This window comes from Mauremys reevesii, linkage group 10 (genome assembly GCF_016161935.1).
Source record: "Mauremys reevesii isolate NIE-2019 linkage group 10, ASM1616193v1, whole genome shotgun sequence".
NCBI classification, from domain to species: domain Eukaryota; kingdom Metazoa; phylum Chordata; order Testudines; family Geoemydidae; genus Mauremys; species Mauremys reevesii.
In genome coordinates, this window is record NC_052632.1 from 78,352,204 (window position 1) to 78,371,402 (window position 19,199).

At 45.4% G+C, this 19,199-nt stretch overlaps 1 protein-coding gene across 6 annotated transcripts; it reads left to right on the forward strand.

Moving 5' to 3' along the window:
• The first annotated feature begins 100 nt into the window (after window positions 1–100).
• DRC3 (dynein regulatory complex subunit 3) lies at window positions 101–18,892 on the forward strand. 6 transcript variants are annotated; one of them, XM_039490248.1, is made up of 14 exons: window positions 105–312; window positions 507–661; window positions 1,055–1,231; window positions 2,884–3,000; window positions 5,869–6,035; window positions 7,015–7,161; window positions 7,504–7,623; window positions 9,047–9,159; window positions 11,276–11,450; window positions 14,393–14,524; window positions 15,672–15,742; window positions 16,703–16,826; window positions 18,198–18,329; window positions 18,600–18,892. In XM_039490248.1, exons 3-14 carry the CDS (start codon window positions 1,072–1,074, stop codon window positions 18,711–18,713), a joined length of 1,572 nt encoding a protein of 523 aa, XP_039346182.1. In that variant the 5' UTR covers window positions 105–312; window positions 507–661; window positions 1,055–1,071; the 3' UTR covers window positions 18,714–18,892. The 6 variants fall into 6 exon arrangements, 5 of the variants coding, with proteins under 5 accessions (XP_039346185.1, XP_039346182.1, XP_039346181.1 ...); XR_005585211.1 differs by lacking the exon at window positions 507–661 and having other exon boundaries at window positions 103–312; window positions 16,703–16,788; XM_039490247.1 differs by lacking the exon at window positions 507–661.
• Window positions 18,893–19,199: the final 307 nt, after the last annotated feature.

Sequence of the window (19,199 nt, forward strand, 5' to 3'; positions counted from 1 at the left end):
AAGTCACCCCCGATCGGAGCCGCGATTGGCAGACGCGATCTGTCACGTGACGGAGAGAGCTTCTGAGGTCACCCAGCGCCTGAGATCACATGACTCTGCTTAGCAACCGCGCAGGCTTCCTTAGCAGCGAGCCCTAGTGCCCGTGGTGTGGGACAAGCTGGCGGGCCCTCCGCTGTCACTGGGGCTGCGTGTCCGGCTGCCCGGGGATCACTTCGTCAGCTTCTGCGCCCTCCACCTGCTGGGCACCTTGGGCTCGGGCTGCCTGGCCCCGCGGCTGGCCGAGCTTCTAGGGAGACAGCAGGGGCTGGCTGGGTGGGTAGGCGGGCAGGTGGCTGTGGGCGGGGGCAGCCTGAATGGGTAGGTGGACCGGTGGCTGCGGGACAGGCTGGGCGGCCAGTGAGTGGGTGGTTGCAGGGCAGAATGGGTGGCACTTGGGCAGATGGCTGTGTGGTAGTAAATTACACACACACACACACACACACACACACTCTCTCTCTCTCTCTCAGCGATGCCAGAATTTGCAGCGTCAGATGAGTGTTTAAAGTTTAGAAACCTGTTACCGGTAATTCTCACATGCACATTATCCCATCTCTTGACTGGTACATCTAGTCTTATTAGGAGGTGACATTCACCCCAGTGTGGAGACCCAACATAGAGCCTGGTACGTGCCCTCTCCACTAGGGTGCATTTAACTCGTAGATCCTTGTAGTGGGATGGGCCCCCTTCTGCTCCTTTGGAACTTTCTGGCAACTGCTCATTGATGTTTGTGTGAAGACTTATTGTGCCCAAAGCTGCAGTTCTTCTGCATGGAAATTTCTCCTTAAACTCAGTGCAGGTTTTCTACACGGTATCTGGATCGGGCCCATGAGTTTGAAAATCTTCTGGCCCTGCATGGGGTAGCTGTTTAGTAAAATCTAATAAGTCAGAGTTGAGTGGTGCAGGATTGGGCTCTCTGACTATCCCACTGTGCTATTGTTTCTTTGTATACTGCGTGCAGTTCAATGAACACATTGAAAAAGGTAACTATGGGATACTGTTTGTTCTGCTCTTGAAGGCCTGTTTTGTGTGAAAATGAGTCGGTTATATGATACCATAGAGCCAAATGTGATTGATGAAAAGATGCTTCAAAAAGCTGTGGAAGAGCAAGGGCCCCAAGAGGAATTAGGACAGCTTGCCAAAAGGGAAGGCATTGATTACAAAGATGTCACAGAGCTACAGCTTGATTTCAGAAGTAAGTACCAGATTTTTTTGTTAATTAAAGGATAATAGTAGTATGTTTGAAGTGACAAATTGGCCATTAAATAATTGTGACTAGCCTGGAATTTGTCATGTAAACAGTAAGTGACTAAATTTACATTTTTAGCTGTAACCATATGAAAGTTACAATATTAGGAGCTGGATGGCTTAGCTGAATGGTAATGGGCTATAAAGCTTCTCAACTCTGTTATTATTAATTATTACTATTACGATTTAACATTTATCTCATGGTGGCACCAAAATGGCAACAACCGAGCTTGGCCCTGTTGTGGTAGGCCAAGTCAAATCCAATCTTCTGGTGACCACAAGTTGTCCTCATCTGATGGCATTTGAGTAGATTATGGTGGACACAGTCCAGTTCAGAGTGGACGAACATCTATATTAAAATAATATCCCAGCACCACCATTGGTACTGATTGACAGCTTTGTTGAAGGGCTCAGCAAAGAGGCCAAGGATTTAATTTGTGAAGGAGACTGAACTACCCACTTGCCCTTCCCATTGCAGGTCTAGGTACATTCCAGAAGTGGTGTGGAGTAGTGTGCCCCATTACAGTGTAGATATAGGAATTCAGTCCCTAGCACTGTCAAATTAGCAGTAAATTAATACTCAAAAATTAAAATAAATTGATGGGCAAAATGTACCCTTAATTTGTTCATGCAGTTATTGTGATGTTTGCGTGCCAATGAGGTAACGGTGTGTGCAAATGATGACTTCTGGTCATTTGCACACACCATTTCCTGATTTGTGCATGCATTTGCTTGCAAGTGGAGTGTACAGTTGTTTGCACATTTTTCACATGCGGTTGCATACGTAATGTTAAAAAAAAATCATGCCGTGTTTGTCTGAGGTCAAAATGTGTTTTTTTGTGTTGTTTTCCTCTTCTGTATTTCTACTCCTATTTTTTATCTCGACTCCCACTCGTATCAAGAGAAGGGAAAATGAGAATTTCCTATGCATTCCATCACCATGACCCCAGTGTTTTGCTATAATCCATATCAGCCTGCCCTCAAGTGTCTAATTTTCTCCAAGAATCAAAATGCAATAACGCTTGTTTTCACTCCAGACAGAAGACTATATGATGCATAAAAATTGCATTGTCATTCTCATAGTAGTTCCACCTTGTTCTCATGCAATGATTCCATAACCTCAGCAGGTGGAGAGCATTACAGAATGTGGGGTAACTTTATAATGTGATAGGGTAGCTGTTTACAATTAGCTACTACCCACCAGTAGCCTGCAACTTCAGAGGAAAGTACTGTCTCATTCCAAGCCTCACTCTTTAAGTTAGAAATCAAAGTGAAGGTCAAGACCTTCTTGTAGTGAATCCATAAAGCCACTCTTGTCTGCAGTGTTGCAGTCAGCATCCCCTCAATGACTTCCTGGCAGTACTGATTAGCAGTGGGCAGTGGTGCAAGACAATGAGGTTATCCCAGCTGTTTCAATCTAAACCCTCATCTAGCCTAAGGACCTTTCAGCAGTCTCCATGGTGCTCTTCACACACCAGTGCACCATCATAATCTGCTCAAAGAGGTAATATTGGGCATGTGTCATTAGTACAATATAGTGTGTGTTGCAGCCAAAGTCTGGTATGGGTGAACTGCGGTATTTTTTGTGTGTGTGTTTAGATATCCTGAAGATTGATAACCTATGGCAGTTTGTGAATCTGACTAAACTGCAGCTAGACAACAACATCATTGAGAAGATAGAGGCATTGGATAGTCTCGTCCATCTAATCTGGCTTGGTAAGAGTTAGGGGTATGAAGCTGGCTTCACTTTGCACTGGTGTAAATCAGGAGTAATTCCATTAAAATCAGTGGAGCTACACTGGTGTAAGTGAGATCAGATTCAGGTCCATGTCATAACTGGAAAAAGGCAGCGGTACTGTCAGTTGATGGCTCAGCTTTTAGTATATGTTAAATGTATTTTGCTTGATAGTTGAAATGAAATTGGTGTCTGTAGATTGAGTATGCTGCACTTCTAGAATGAAATAGAATTGTACTTTGAAATGCCTACGCAAGATTTTAAATTCCACTGTAACAGTGTTTGGAAGGAGATACTGGCAACAATCACCCTATGCTAGCACGGGGAAGGGTGATAGAATATGATGGGATGTACCAGGTATTTGTTGTCCCCAGAGGGAGACCTGCGACCTTGGTGCACCCTGCCCAGAGAAAGTGTCCTTCTGGGGAAAAAAGCACAGAGTTTAGACCTCCAGAAGCTGCCAAGAAAGGCCACTTGGGATCAGCTATGGGTGGAACCAGTGAAAATCAGACCTCCAGCAGCCAGAAAGACTGGGAGCAGCCAGAAACCAATCAGGGCCCAGCAGGCAGGATAAAAAGGGCTGGCTGCTTCCAGGGACTAGTTCTGAGTGATGCTGGGACAGAGGAGGAAGAAGGTCTGTCTGGCTTAACCCAAGAAGCCTGGCTGAACCCTGACTGCGCCTTTGTTTGAGCCAACAAAAGCCTGTTTTGTACTTAGTGGAATGTAAGGCCCCAGAGCGGGCCATTTGAAGTCAAATATTAACGTGACTGCTGTAAGACTAGGCGAGCTCACGGTGCGAGACGCTCCATTGGCTCAGGCAAGACCATGACAGACTTCACTACTGCATTGATTTCAGTGGTGGTACACCAGGGTGAAGCTGGAGTTTGGCCCCCAGCCCAGTCCTGCTTACTCAGTCCTTGTTCAGGCAAAGACCCACTGAAGTAAATCAAGGGGTGTTCTGCCTGAATGCACACTCCAGGGTGGGACACTGTGAGGAGAAGTTTGGACCACCTTCATTGCTGCTACCCCAGACTCAGTCATTTGCTGATATGTTCAGGAGAATGCACCTGATAAATCTGGTATCGTGGTAGGGGGCATTTTGCCAGATATGCCTGTTATGTTTGGTAGCATCCAAGTAATTAAGATATACAGAGTAAACTCTTAAGAGAGAGAGATTTATCCTTCTCTGGCCACTATTCTGAGTCTGCCAGTAGAGTCCTACAACTCTAGCTTCCATTTATGATCTAGCTGCTTTACTAGTATCAGGAATCAGTTTCCAAAGAGAGCATTATTTTGGGCATATCGACCTATTTGAAATAAAACAAAACCCATCCTGATGATGCCATCGTGCAGCTCTAAGAAGCTGGAACTTGAACACAGTGGAGCTCAGTTCTACTGCGAACAAAAGCATCTCTCACCATCTGCAGCTCCACAATGAAAACAGGATGTTATGCCCCGTCTCAAACACTGCTCTGGGGGAGATTCCCCAGGGATACAGTCAGCTGTCTGAAGTGCCCCTCAATTTAATTGTCAAATGTCAGAGGACATGAATATCATAAAAAAATTAATTAAAGTATTTAAAATATATATTTAAGAAAAACATTTTAGGAGAGACTGATTTTCAAAGCTGCCTGTCGATCTTCTGGCTTGGAAAGTCTCATCTTAGGATGTCATTTTCAAAAGTGAATAACTGACTTAGGCTCCTAAGTCCCAATTTCAAAAGTGATTCAGGCACTTCAGAGCCAAAGTCTCACTGAAAGTCAATAGGATGTAGGCTCCTAAGTGCCTAAGTCTGTTGAAAATGGGAAGTAGGCTCATAGGCGCCGACTCTGTGGGTGCTCTGGGGCTGGCTGGCTGTTTGGTGGAGGCAAGCACCGGGAAGGAGGTGGAGGAGTGGGGATGCGACGCACTCAAGGGAGGAGGCGGGGCTGGGATGGGGATTTGGGGAAGGAGTCGGAATAGGGGCAGGGAGGGGGCAGAGTTGGGGCGGGGACTTTGGGGAAGGGGTTGGAATGGGGGCAGGGTGGGAAGGGGCAGGGGTGGAGTCAGGGTGGGGCAGGGAGCAGAGGGGAGTCAAGCACCCACCGGCACAAGTAGAAGTTGGTGCCTATGCGTAGGCTCCTAAATCACTTATACACATTTGAAATTTTTACACTAGATCTTTATATAAGTTTAGGTGCTGAATGGGATGTTCTTGAAGAATAAGATGAGTGAAAGTATCCATGAGTCAAATAGCCACAATGGACAAACTCTTCCCTGGTGTATCTCCACTGATTTCATTGGGGTTGCATGAACTGAGAGCAGGAGTTGGCCTAGGGTGCATCACCCCTAGGGTGATGGTTTTGTGATGCAGGTAGCGGTCTAAGGGAAAGAAAGCTAGCTGGTGCTATCAAATTTGTTGCTGAAATTTTCTTGTAAATTGCATCTCTTTAGGCATTTCCTACCCCCTTCCCCTGTGCTATGCACTTCCATACAAGAGATGTAGGTGGATTTCGTGTCTACATCTCTTGCTCTCTGTGTCACTAAAAGGTAGGAGTCGTGTGCTGGTCATGCACACAGCCTCTGGGCGGAGGAGGACTTCAGTGACTCCTCTGTCTGATTTAAGAGTTGCATGAACAAGTGGTAGAAAAAGTTGCCAAAAGAGTGGTGATTTTATGCAGAGCCTTGAGAGTAAAGAGGAAAGCCTTTCTTAGGGCTTCATCGGGAATACTGATCACTGCCAGGGAAAACAATTACTAGATATGCTAGATGCAAGCTACAAACTGAACTGCAGGCCCCAAGCAATGATGTTTAGTTGAAGATAAACAATTTGCTTGTAAAAACATCTTGACTTTAATTTTTTTTCCTAGATTTGTCCTTCAACAATATTGAAGTCATTGAAGGTCTGGAAGCTCTGGTTAAACTGCAGGATTTGAGCCTCTACAATAATAGAATATCTAAGATTGAGAATCTGGACACTCTACAAGAACTACAGGTCTTCTCTATAGGAAACAATAATCTAACTGCTTTGGAAAATGTAAGACTCCCATTGTTTTTGCCAGTGTTTCCTTCCTTATCTATCTATCCCTATACACACCAATTATCTATCCATATATCCGTCTTCCCCTCCCTCCATCCCCATATATACCCGTTGTCCATCCATCCCTTTCTCCCCAAATATATCCATTGTCCATCCATCCCTTTCTCCCCAAATATATCCATTGTCCATCCATCCCTTTCTCCCAATATATACCTGTTATCCATCCATTCATGCCTCACGATATATACCCATCATTCATCCATCCCCGTATATACCCATTATCCATCTGTATATATCCACGCACCCTCATACATATTCTCTGCCTCTCACTCAATCTGAACATCTTTTTAGAGGAGTGACTTCCCCTTCAAAGTCTCACTTTCTGTATAGTCTGCAGTAAGGTTCTAGTAAGATATTCAAGTAGGAAATACCTATTTCAGCTACCTTTTCCCATTTTTGGATTATTCACTCATTGGGCCAGATCATGCTCCGATTGAAATCAATGGCAAAACTCCTGTTGACTCCAGAAAAAGTGGCAATAGCTTATGTGAATAGAAAACAGAGGCAGAGATTTATTTTGGGTGCTTTGATTTTCTGCTTGGGCCTTTATGGAGGGCAGTTTTTACTAGTCTGAGACCCCTGGAAGCTTATAATCCATCCATATAAAGGACACATTGACAGGCCCACAGATTGTGTGTCCACAATAAGAGTTGTACTGTATGTATAAGAACCATATAGAAAGCAGTTTCTTTCTCAAATAAAATGATTCAACACTGTGCTAGAAGCCACTGCTTTGAACCTGCAACTGTGCTTGGACAGTCAGTCCACTGTGTTGTGCCAACTCTCTCCGACGGATGGAGATGTGAGCAAGGTCCTGAGCTAGGACGGAGATGCTAAATGTCATGAATGTCAAGGCATTGCTGCTTGTTGTTCCCATGGTGGGCGGGAATGCAGCAGCTCCTTTCTTTTGGCATAGGTGGTCTACCTCAGGAAGTTTAAAAACCTACGCACATTGAATCTCACTGGGAACCCTGTCTGTGAAAATGAACAATATTCAATGTTCATTGCTGCTCACCTTCCAGATCTGGTGTACTTGGACTTCAGGCTTGTGGATGAGAACACAGTAAGTACTTCCACCTTCCCCTTTATTTAAGCATTTGGAGACTAGCCACACACTTTCCAAAGCATTCATCGTGCTGGCACTCTGGGAATACATCAGCATTCAAAGGGTTAGAGTAACTCTTTTCTCAGTTGCTTTCTTACTAAAATACTACCTAGACAAATAAGAGCCATCAGAAGTGTCCCCGTGGGCCGTATTTTTAACATGCAGAGGATGTAGATTACACCTAACATAGGAAAGCAACAGCAGTCTGGATGTAGGTTACTCAGAGAGCTGTACCTGACCCAGATTTATTAGGAGGCAGGGTAATCTAACCCAAATGTTTTCTTTGTGTGTATTTCCCAGCGAGAACTTGCAGACATAAAATATCAGTACGTCATTGATGAGCTAAAGCAAGGTGAAGCACAGGCCCTGGCTAAGCTGGTGGAAGAGCAGGCTAAGCAGAAAGAGTTGGAGCACCACAAGGTATGTTCTCTGGAGCTGACTGTATGTTACCACACTGCAAAGAAACCAAACGGCTTCTCTTTTATCTGTTACAAGATTTAACAGGAGGTTAACATTGATTGAGATAAAAATAAGGTCAGTGTTAATCTCTGGGTCTGTAAATCTCACCTTTTGAATGAAAACAGAAGCTGCTATGTCATTAGGGTGACCAGACAGCAAATGTGAAAAATTGGGACGGGGTAATAGGAGCCTATATAAGAAAAAGACCCAAAAATCAGGACTGTCCCTAAAAAATCAGGACATCTGGTCACCCTATATGTCATACGCATGATATGGAGGAACATAATTCATTGGGCTGAACAACTAAACCTACATGATGGACCTAGGGAAGCTCCAGACTAAATCACAGTTTGGTTTCTTGTCAGCCTGATGCGAGATTAACACAATATCAGATCTGATGGAGCTGTTAGCATTAGTCACAGTGCAGTGATTTTCCCCCCTTCAGACTTAGTGGCTGGATAACATTGCAGTGTTAATTTAATCTTACGAGTGATTGCAAGATCACAGTGGGGAAACTGTCAAGATATGCAGTGAGAATGGGATAGAGCAGAGTGGTGCCCTCAGCTACCCTCAGGCTGTCTGCGTGTTGCTCTCCTGCCTCCAATGATCTGCTGGCTATATGGGAGTGCTGCAGGTTTGTTTCCATGCCCCTTGCTTGTTCCACGCACTCTGCTTGACATCAGCGTTGCTCCCCCCTCTAAGCACATGGGCAGAGCAAGGAGCAGATAGGGATCAGAGGAGCACCTCCACGGGGTGGCTGTTGGAGGCCTGTGCCTCCTCCACAATGACATAGATCCCTAAAAAAAGAACAGTCATAGATCCCTGTGCATTGAGATTGACGTGGAGCAGTGCTGAATACATGGAGATGGGGTCAAGGAGGAAAAGTCATAGATGCTGAGGGACCTGCATGGGGCCCTTCATGTCTTCCTTTGCATAGGGCCTCACAAAATCCGTCCCATTTATGCCTGAATACCTTAGATATCACATTGCAGGACCCCAAAGTGGAGTTGAACTGCTCTATCACATTGTTTGGTGAAAGAGCCACTGTCTAATTCCCGTAGGGGACTTATCAATGATTGTATAGTGTTTTCCCTGGAAAGCCAAAAACCTCCCCGCACTAGATAGTAATAATGATCTGGTCCATTGTTAGGAGATTCACATTCCACAGCGGGAGGCACCCGTCATTCAGAACTGGAGAGTTAAATATCTTTGAGGATCTGGGCTGACATTATTAGGTGCCATTGATTTCAATGGGCCATTCAGCCTGGACTGAACCTTCCTTAGCACTTTGCAAGAAGAAGCAAGGTGTTACTTAAGTTCTGCAGCAAGTTGGTGCTGCCTTTTTTTTTTTTTTTTTTAAATATTGTACTGATTCTCTCCAAAGGCTGCTTACGTCGAGTACCTGAATGGACCCTTCTTATTTGAGAGTATGTACGCAGAAGATACAGAAGCTGCCAAGCTGGCTTACCTCCCTGGAATGGCTGACTTGCTGGAGACATATCCTTCTGTTAGAAAATCTAATGATAAAAGCTGATGACTTCAGCTCACAAGGATGTGCATCAACAGGGATTCTTCATCTGTTCTTTTTATGCAGAACTGAAAGCTATATTGATCTGAGATTGGAGACTTGCTGTATTCAGTCTTGGACCAGTGCCTTAAAAGTACTGCTAGCCCATGAGACCACTGACAGTTTTAAGGTCTGATATTTCATGAAACACAAGGGCTATAAACAAATGCTTTGTCCCACTGGCAAACTGGAAACCCCAAATTAGGAAATCCCATTTGTATAAAAGGCTTGCTTCCAATACTGACAGGTCATGAGATTTCAGAGTTTTACAATCACATCATTCTGATTACCATCTTGCTTTTTCTCTACTTGAATCAGACTTGCTAATAAAAGCCAATGCCTTCTGAACCTCTAGAAATCAGGGCATTTACAGTCTCTTAAAGCCCAGAATGCATCCAACCTTTCAGATGGCGTAGTGATTTCATTTACATCTGCAGCAGAATGTGAGATAGCAATTGCTAAAATCATGTTTCAGTTGAAGTGATAGGGCATAGTAAGAATAATCAGGATTATTCTAGTCAAATATCTCACACCCTGCCAGATATATGCAGTGTTGTGGTAGCCATGTCAGTCCCAGGATGTTAGAGAGACAAGGTGGATAAGGTAATATCTTTTATTGGACCATGTAAGCATGTGAGACTCACCCCTGCAGCGCCTCCTGCTGGTTATCTCAGGGAATTAGCTCTCCAGCTGTTAGAGCGCCCTCTGCAGATTGGTGTCCAACTATCGCTCGGCCCCCATGTCCCTCCTGGACTCCGGTACCCTTTTATCTGGGGTGCTGCCCCCTGGCAGTAACCCCTCCCTCTCAGGGTCTCCCCTCCCCAGGGACCCCCAAACCCCACCTTGCCTCAGCCAGTGGCTACTGCCAGTCAGCAATGAGCCCCTGCTCCCTGGAGCAGACTGCAGTATAAGAGCCAGTCATCACAGGCAAGGGGGTAGGCCCCGCTGCCTTTCTCTACCACCCAGTACCTCAGGGGTGGGCCTAGGACCAGGCCCTGCAGCCTGGGGGGTCGCCAGCCTGGAGCTCCTCTGACATTTCCCCATCCCTGCTTCACTCCTAGTACCTTTGCTACCAACAGCCAGGCCCTACTCCCTCCAAGACCAGAGAGAGAGCTACTCTAGCTCCAACCTAGCAGCCTTTTATAAGGACCTGTTGTGCTGTGCTTGGGGCATGGCCCCAGCTGTGCCTGCTTTCCTAAGCAGCCTGGGCTTTTCCTTACAGCCCCAGTCCTCTCCCAGGGCTGGACTTAACCCTGTCAGGGCCGGAGCGGGTAACCTCCCCGCTACAGACCAACTTCTATTGGTCAGAGAAACAAGCTTTTGATCTTATAAACTCAAAATCTGCCAGTTAGAAACACTAACCCTGCAGGACCAGTACAAACACATTCATGGCTAGTACATTTTTCTAACCACCGATCCTGGACAATGATCAAAAAGCAGATCATTTTATCATTCCTTTTCTAGCTCAGATTAATGGAACATTGGCAAGGCTCCACATTTGACCTTGCTTATCATCGCTCAACACTGTTGTCAGGAAGGTTCATCAGAGACTAAATATAACAGACTTTTGAAACAATTCCATTGCCAAGCAACTTTCAACCCTCCCCCCCCGTCCCCAAGAGCCAATATCTTTGTGGTGCTACCAAATCAGTGTGTTTGGGGCTCTGGCTCTTGAGGAGGATTTTTTTAACTTTACAAACACTGTACTCACAGCTGTGCAGAGAGGCAGGGTCAGGGCAGAGGAGTCAGGGGCAAATGCACAAGTTGTTTCCTTTTGTGCCCGCCATGTTGCCCCTCCACACAGTTAAGGTAGCAAAACCCCAGTGCGAAACGATGATGTGGCCCAAGCCTTCAAGGTGGTGAATGCTCAGCTCAGCACCTCAACTGTCAGTGAGCTCAGTGGAGTTATCAGTCAAGATGCTTTGCCTCGCGTTGAGGTTGGTAATAGCTGGACATAATCGAGCAGTGTTGATTATCATGCAACCATGCTTAATGGGTGGACTCATTGAAACTATGACAGATTATATACCTTGACTCTGGTTTCACATACAAGAGTAAATTTGTATTAATTTGTGAGAACCTCTTTGCCTATGGTCTGAAAGAGCATGAAAAGCGAGAAGCTGAAGTCTCAACCTTCTACGAGTGCCTTCAAGAAGCAATACAGGACAGTCAACAGCAGGGCACAAAAATAATCCTAGATTTTGAAAATGACAGCCAGGGGGTATTTGATTACAGCTTTTATTTGTTGAAATGATTTCTGTGTATCAGAGGCCAGAGTCTGATCTCAGGGATGTATGGAGTAACTCCACTGAGATCAGTTTAATGACTCCAGGTTTACACTAGGTTAAGGGAAATCAGAATATGGCCCCAGATTTTACTGTATATGTTTCTATGGGCTTGTCTACACTGGAGGGATTGACATTGTGTTAACTAACATAATATCGAGCATGACTTAGCACTCAGTATAGACAAGGGCTGGTGTGTTTAAAATCACATCAACTGGAAGTGGTTAAACCTGGCCTCTGGGGCAAAGCACAACCAGCTGGTGTGGTTTTAAACATGACAGTCCTTGTCTCTGTGTATTCAACATAATGATAACACCAAGTCTTTTCCTACTACAGACAAGTCTTCTTGTTAATTGTTCTTCCTAAAGGCTTGGCAGGAGGGTTGTCAAAGATTTTTAACTGAAATTTTTTTCCACAAAAAAAGGTGTTTTTTTAAGAAAATGACAATGTTCACAAAAAAAGTTTCTTTTGAAAATTTTCATGAAACTAACTGAAATGAAAGTTTTTGATTCTATTATAGAATTGGAAGGGACCTCAGGAAGTTACCTAGTTCAGTCCCCTGCTCAAAGCAGGGCTAATCCCCAACTATTTCCCCCCCGGCCCCCTCAAGGGTTGAACTCTCAACTCTGAGTTTAGCTGGCCAACGCTCAAACTACTGAGCTATAGAAGTTTTCATTTTATTTTTGCCTTTTGGTCCATACCCAGGTACTGTGCCTCCACTGGAAAAGGCGAAAGAAAGGGAAAACCTGACAAGATGATCATTATTTATTCAAGAGACAAGATGGGTGACATATCTTTTATTGGACCAACGTCAGTTGGTGAGAGAGACAAGCTCTCAAGCCACACAGAGCTCTTCTTCCCGACTGGGAACCTCGGAAGCTTGTCTCTCTCACCAACAGAAGTTGGTCCAATAACAAATATTACCTCACCTTCCTTGTCTCCTTATCCTGGGACCAACATGGCTACAATGACACCGCAAAAAATGATTTATTCAAATCATTTTGGTTTCAATTCATTTTGTAAAAAAAAAGAAGCCACAAAATAACTTTGAACAGAAAAAAAAGTTCATTTTCTTTGAATATTTTGGCAGCAAATACCATTTTTCAACCAGCTCTGCTTTCCAGAGAGCTGCAGCCACATCACTGGGGAAGGCAAGGTCATAGCTTCTAGCTGCATCCCTTTCTACCCATGTAAAATAGAGGGGCAGTTATTATTGTTTCTAGAGGTCCATGGAAATATCAGCTTGGCTAAACTCTGGTAAAGGGCTTTGTCAGCTGTATAGAACAAGCCGCTCATGATTGGCGGCAGTGAGATCCCCTGTGCTCAGCACCTCTGAAAACAGGCTGCTTTTATTTAGGTGCTTTGTAACAACGTGGCAGGATGCTGAGTCATTCTGTTACCAAGTGCTTGAAGCCTGTGTGCAGGCGCAGCGTATATTAACACTGACTCATGAGCAAGTGGACTTAACTCCAGCCAGGGTAGAAGTGGGGTTGAGGCCTCAGAGGTGTTGAATGGAAATCCAGGGCGGGGGGGGGGAGGGGAGAACACTTAGGAATATGTTCGCAACCCCATTGTGCTAGGTACTGTACAAACAGAACAAAAAGTCCCAGCCCCAAAGTGTTTTTATTTGAGTTACCAATAAACCCACATTTTGAGTGTGGATAAGTTTGGATTTTAGGCAATATGTCTGTGTACTCCTCTGCCTGCTTACAAGCTTAGAAACGGATTTAGGTGCTGAATGTAGGCACCTTGTGGCGTATGAAAAATTCTGACCTAAGTGAGCTGGTCAAGGTGAGAGAGGGAGTCACAGTCAGTCAGAATTGCTGCTAAATGGATCTTGCAGGCTTAGTAATACCAGTTTAAAAATGGGTGGGAGGAGATTAGAAGGTGATAAAGTATAAACCATTGCTAGGCTCCATTTGCCTAGCTATAATTCTATCATGCAGGTCTATATGAACTGCAAGACAGCTCAGCTTGCTCTGAAGCTGGTTAAGGAGCAAAGAATTATGCCAAAGCCCTAAAGCAGCAGGTGTTGCTAACAGGAGCCCGGTTTTAATTGCTTGGGGCCTCCTGGCTTGATTAACTTATATAAAGAAATGCCCTGTTTAACATTACAGTGTCTGCATAATCTCGTTTGATTTACAGATAGCCCTCTGCAATGGTTCTTGCCTAATTTTAGCCCCTTCTATTGGCTCCAACTGTGAGGTGCATTAGGCTCCTTCAAAATATATTTTTAACGCTCAGATTTCAGTAGGAAAGATTTATTACAAAGACACTTCTTGAAAATAACCTTTGCTTAGCATATACATTGCTTAGCAATATTAAGATTGTTGACCGCTGTGAGGCTGATGTCAGTATTTAACTTTGAAGAGCAAGATTTACTGTCATTCACTGTAACAAGAACTCATCACTTGTGATATTCTATTACATATCTTCTGAGTGCAAAATCCTGGGCCCATTGAAGTCAGGCAAAATTCTGCTTGACTTCCAAGAGATCAGGATTTAGACCTGCATTTCTTAATAAGGAGTAACTGGAAGTCTCTCTAAGAATTTCAGAAGGCTTATAGTTTTTCCTTTGACACGGACTTTCTACATGTGAGATGAAGTAGGAGGTCTAGGGAAAAAGCCATTCGCTGACTGGCAAGCAAATTAGAGTTTTCACGCAACTTGCTGCAGTGGAATCTTGTTGGTTAACATTGTAGTGCACCTTGGTATTACTGACCTCTGAGTATGTAAACCAGAGCCACTTAGCAAGCCATCACATTTCATTTCAGCCAATCATGAGCCAGAACTTTTCTCATGTATGTAACAATAACAGTTAATTAAATTGCAATGGAATGGTGAGCATAAATGATATTGTATGTCTCTCTCTGTTTAGCTGTTGGACGTGATTCAAAACATGAGTAATTTTGAGATTGCGGACTCTAAACTCGTAAAGTACAATGAGGACATCACTCAGCTGTCAGACACACTTATGACCCTGGAAATGCAGACAGTTGACCAGCTAGAGGTAAGGCAAGGGGATATATCTGCTAAGCATCAGATAGAAAACACTGGGGCTGCTTCTCTGTTGCTTTATGCCTTGCGTAGTCCCACTTGTGCAGAATGAGCGTAGAACTCGATCATTCTGGGTAGTGTCTGACACCGGCTTTATTCTCACTCTGCACAGGAGCGAGTACACGACTTGCAAGGCAGCGGAGAATTGGACCCAGTGTATTTATATGTTGCATCGGCACTTACTATTCATGCGCTGCTACTGAGGATGAAGGCATCGGCGTTGGCTAAAGGGTCATCCGGGAGGTTATTGGGCCGTTTTGTGGAAGCTGTTCCCTAGTATAGGATTTCAAGATTCTAGTGGTGTAATTCTTTCAAAGGGATCGTTGCTATGACTGAAAAATTACACTCATGCCCCAATCCCAAGTTAGTCCACTTTCCTGAGCTCCCCACTGGGAGCATGACTATGGTAGCTCGTAGCAGAGTTCAAACCGGATGCTTAGCAGATCAGGTGGGAGGGGTTAATTTATTTATTTCATTATTACCAATAGATTTTGCAGAAATATCAGAGGCGCTTTTCACATGTCCTGTTTGAGGCACCGGGTGTTTTAAACCTTTGATTAGGGATGTTAGGGAAAGCAGAAACTCTAAGAGACTATCTTCTGTTTTTGAGAGAGGCAGCAAGAAGCAGCACCCACCTTCCAGGATTTAAACAAAATCCTCTCATAATCCCAGCTGTTAGTTATGCTCCTGATGGCAAAGTCTTCAAGAAGCCTGCAGCCTCATAAACCAAATGAGAGACTTTGACACCTGGCTCTAATCAGAGACAAAATGTTCTCTAGTCATAATGTACATAGAAGGTTTGAAGTGATTTGATGGAGTGAACTTCCTACAGTCTGTTATAAATGCATCGCTCCATCAACTCTTCCCAAAAGGATTGAATCTAATCTTCCCTGACATTTGCATACCAGTGCAGAAAAGCACATGCCTTTTGGTGCTTCAGTTTAATTAATTTATCTGAGGTACCTTCAGTCCCCAGCGGTGCTGATAAAACTGATGGATCAGATCAAAAGTGTACTGCATTTTAGACGCCTCCCTGGTTCTGATCTGTGTTGTATGTGTTTGAGTACTTGGTAACTTTTCCTTTTCTTTTCCATGTTAAGGAAATAATAAAGGATTTTGAAAGAAACATTGCCGACCAGGTGTCAACATTTATTGAGAACGTCCAAGGGATATATCCTTTTGGCAGTCTACTGGCCTGAACTCTGGGTCGTATAAATCTGACCTGCTGCAAATGTGTTGCGTCACTTCACAACATTACTGCAAGGCCCAGAAGTCAGCACTCACTGTATGGAAATGGATTGTTGCTTATTAATGTGTTGTAGGCTTTGATTGATTAATTCTTAGGAAACATTTCCCTGTTCATGAAATACAGACTCTGCTCAAATACTTCTCTACCATATTCTCAGCAAGACAACCCAGGCAGGAACTGCTACACAACTCAGTGATGAGGATGTAATGAAATTACAGAGTTAGGTACCTAATTCTCAGTGAAAGCACTGGGAATTAGATTCCTTGCTGCTCTGTGTGCCTTTGAAAGCCCACCTCTGGTTTCTGAGCAAACTCTTGGTAAATCTGACCATGTGATATCTATGCACTGCTGACATTTTAAGAGGTGAAATACCTAAAACTCCTCCTGTACTGTCTCTGTGCCCTAGATTGTTGTGCAGCTGTGTGCTCCAGAACAGCTGCCCTCTTCTGCCTCAGAGGTGGTTGCATTGCAGTGGCAGGTGAAATGATTTTTATATACACAAAACTCTGGGCCCTGTGCAAGTGCTTGTCACGTTCAGAGTTTTGCATATGCAAACAAAGGCCTCGTTGAACTTCCTGTGCCAACGGCCCCCAGTGTCAGTTCTGGATAACGTAACACAATGAGGGTAGTGGGGATTGCTTTTGAACACTCCGGGACCTTCTCCACCAGCCAGCTCAATTACTTTTGGGGCTTTGCAATGCAAACTCGAGGAAGCAGTTTTTACTGGTCACCTGCTTCACAGGAGGTGGACGAATCGCCTTTTAGGGTTAGCAGTGCTTGCTTACGTATAACGTCATTCTCTGTTGATGTTCAGCACCAGGTCCAGCCTGTCAGAGGCCGCTCCAATGCCACTGTTCTTTGTTTCTTAACCTTCTTCCATACGATGGCTCAATGCCGGGATCTAGAAAATCATCACCATGAGAAACTGCTGGAGATCGCAATCAACACTCTGGAGAAGATAGTCAAGAGCGAGTTTGATGAGGAGATGCCAGATGACGTTCGACTGGTGAGGCCCCCAGTTGTGTCTGGAGCTTAGGCTCTTCTCGGAAGCAGGGATCCCAAGTGGGGAGGAGGAAGGGAGCGCAGCATGTTCCCACTCAGGATTGGGTTTCAGAGACCCAATATCGTTTTGAATTATTCTGCCAAAGCTAGAAGTAGTTTCCTTTCACACACACACCCCACCTCCCTGCAAATAAGGCTGCGAGGAAGTCGTGGTTTGTCGGTTCAAACATTGTGGCTGAAGTTTGTTGAAGTTGTGGTTTTGGCATGGTCAGACATCAGCATGGCATGAGGCAGATACTCCCTAGGGGTCTCACAAGCCTTGTCTCAGGCTTCCCCTCAATCTGTTTCCTGATGAGAAACTCTGGGTATCTCCCCCCACCCCAAGTAGCACTACCCTTGCTCCAGCAACTTCTTCCAAGGCATTCAGCCTCCCCTCCAAAGCACAGCAGTGGCATGGAAGAGACACCGTGTGACACCCTCCCCCCCCCCTTGACTTTCTAAGGCAAGCATGATGGAAGGGCAGCCAGGCCAAATCTGAGTGAGTGGCATTGTGAGCTGGCGCACAGGGTCATAACGCCATGCAAAAGTTGCAGCAATTATAAAAAGTTGCCATGTTTGTTAAAAAGTTACGTTATGTTTGACAAAATCACAGCCCAGAATTTTCTTACACCTGTACCCAAAAAGCAATAGTGCTAGACAAATGGCAGCCCTGGGCCTGCAAGGGCAGCTCGGCTGGAATGGGGAAGGGAAGATGGTGACAGCACTGCAGCTTTCCACCAGGGATGAAGACCTATTTGTGTTGTGTCCAGAGCTCTGCTGCTGGAAGCTGCCTGGGAGAGGTGTCTGTTCTGACTGGCCCGGTCCTGCCCCCTCCTAGGCCAGCATGGCTCTCTCAGGCTGATCTCTAAGCCCTCCAACACAGCAGGAGTTTGTGGCAGTGTGAACCTCTTCGGAGTGCAGTTTTCCATTTACCATACCTGCTGGGAGAGGCATGTTGGAGCATATGCAGCCTTCCCCGGGACTGATAGCTGCCAAGATAGGCTTGCCAGATGCTGGAAGGCAGCAGAGTCTGGAGAAATGAGCATGGGGTTAGGAGTTTACTCCCAGCTCTCGCTTGCAATGCAGCCTTTGGCGAGTTACTTCTGCACTGCCTCAGTTTCCCCATCTGTAAAATAGTCCTTGCACAAGGCTATAGTGGGGCTAAGTTTGTACAGGGCTTTGAACAGGTAAAGCATGAGATGTACCAGAGGGAGCTTTTATTTTCTTCTCTGATGGTGCTACCAAGTGCTGCATTGTGACACATCTAGTTCTGAGACCTGCTGCTTTTATATGTGAAATCCCCATCTCCCATCGCTCGGTCAATTTCACTCCCTAGCTTTTTGTGGACAAAGACACCATCGTCAATGCAGTGAATGCCTCCCACGATGTCCACCTGCTGAAGATCGATAACAGAGAGGATGACATCATCACCAAAGCCAATAGCTGGTCATCTTCAGTGATCGAGGAGGTAAGGAAACCCCTGCGGCTTGGGGAGCAAAACTCTGCTCAGGGAAAAGACAAGCAGCAAGGCAATGAAAGCACGTTGGCCTGTAGCTGCTTCCTAGTGCAGCAGGCAGAGAGGCACCAGGGTCCAGCCAATGTAGCTGGGCCACTGCCAGGAAGTCAGAGGGGCTGAGGGAGGCATCTCCGAACTTTCTGCTGGGCCCTTTGGCTACAGCAGGTGACTGAAGGTTTGAAATAAGCCCAAGGACCCACTGTCTGATCGCACTCTCCTCAGGTTCACAAGAATGAGCTCAGCAGAAACCGCAACCGTGTGAGAGAGATTAATCAATACATCGACCATCTGCAGGAGGAGCTGGACAACATGGAAAGCCTGGAGCAGATGGAGTAGGCCAACAGTGGCTCCCCGGTTAGGACACAGGCCTTGGTGATCTAACAGGTGCGCCTCACCTTTTCTGACAGCCCCCTTGTAAATATTCACTGGTGGGGATGTTTCATCCTGGGGTGTCGCCCCCTGCCCCTCCCCCAAAAAATCATATGCAAATAAAAATACCATTTGAGTTTGGAAAAGCTCTTAAGCAGGAGCTGAGGATTTCACTTTGAAGACCTCTGAGACTTATGGTGCAAATCAAAGCCAGCTCTCAAACAGCTAGGTCCCTGATTGAGCTGTGATTCTCCAACAGCAGGCCATGGCTGGAAGGTTTGGCACCTGCGGGCAGTGTCAGGAGCCTGGGACTCATGCAGCAGCTGGCACGTGGCAGTGATGGGGAAGAGAACACTCTCCATCAGACTAACCGCTGCCTCCCTAACAATCATGGGTTTCTGGCCCAGCAAGCCTGAGGTTGGAGGCTCTGCACTCCCGGTAGCCTCCTCTTTC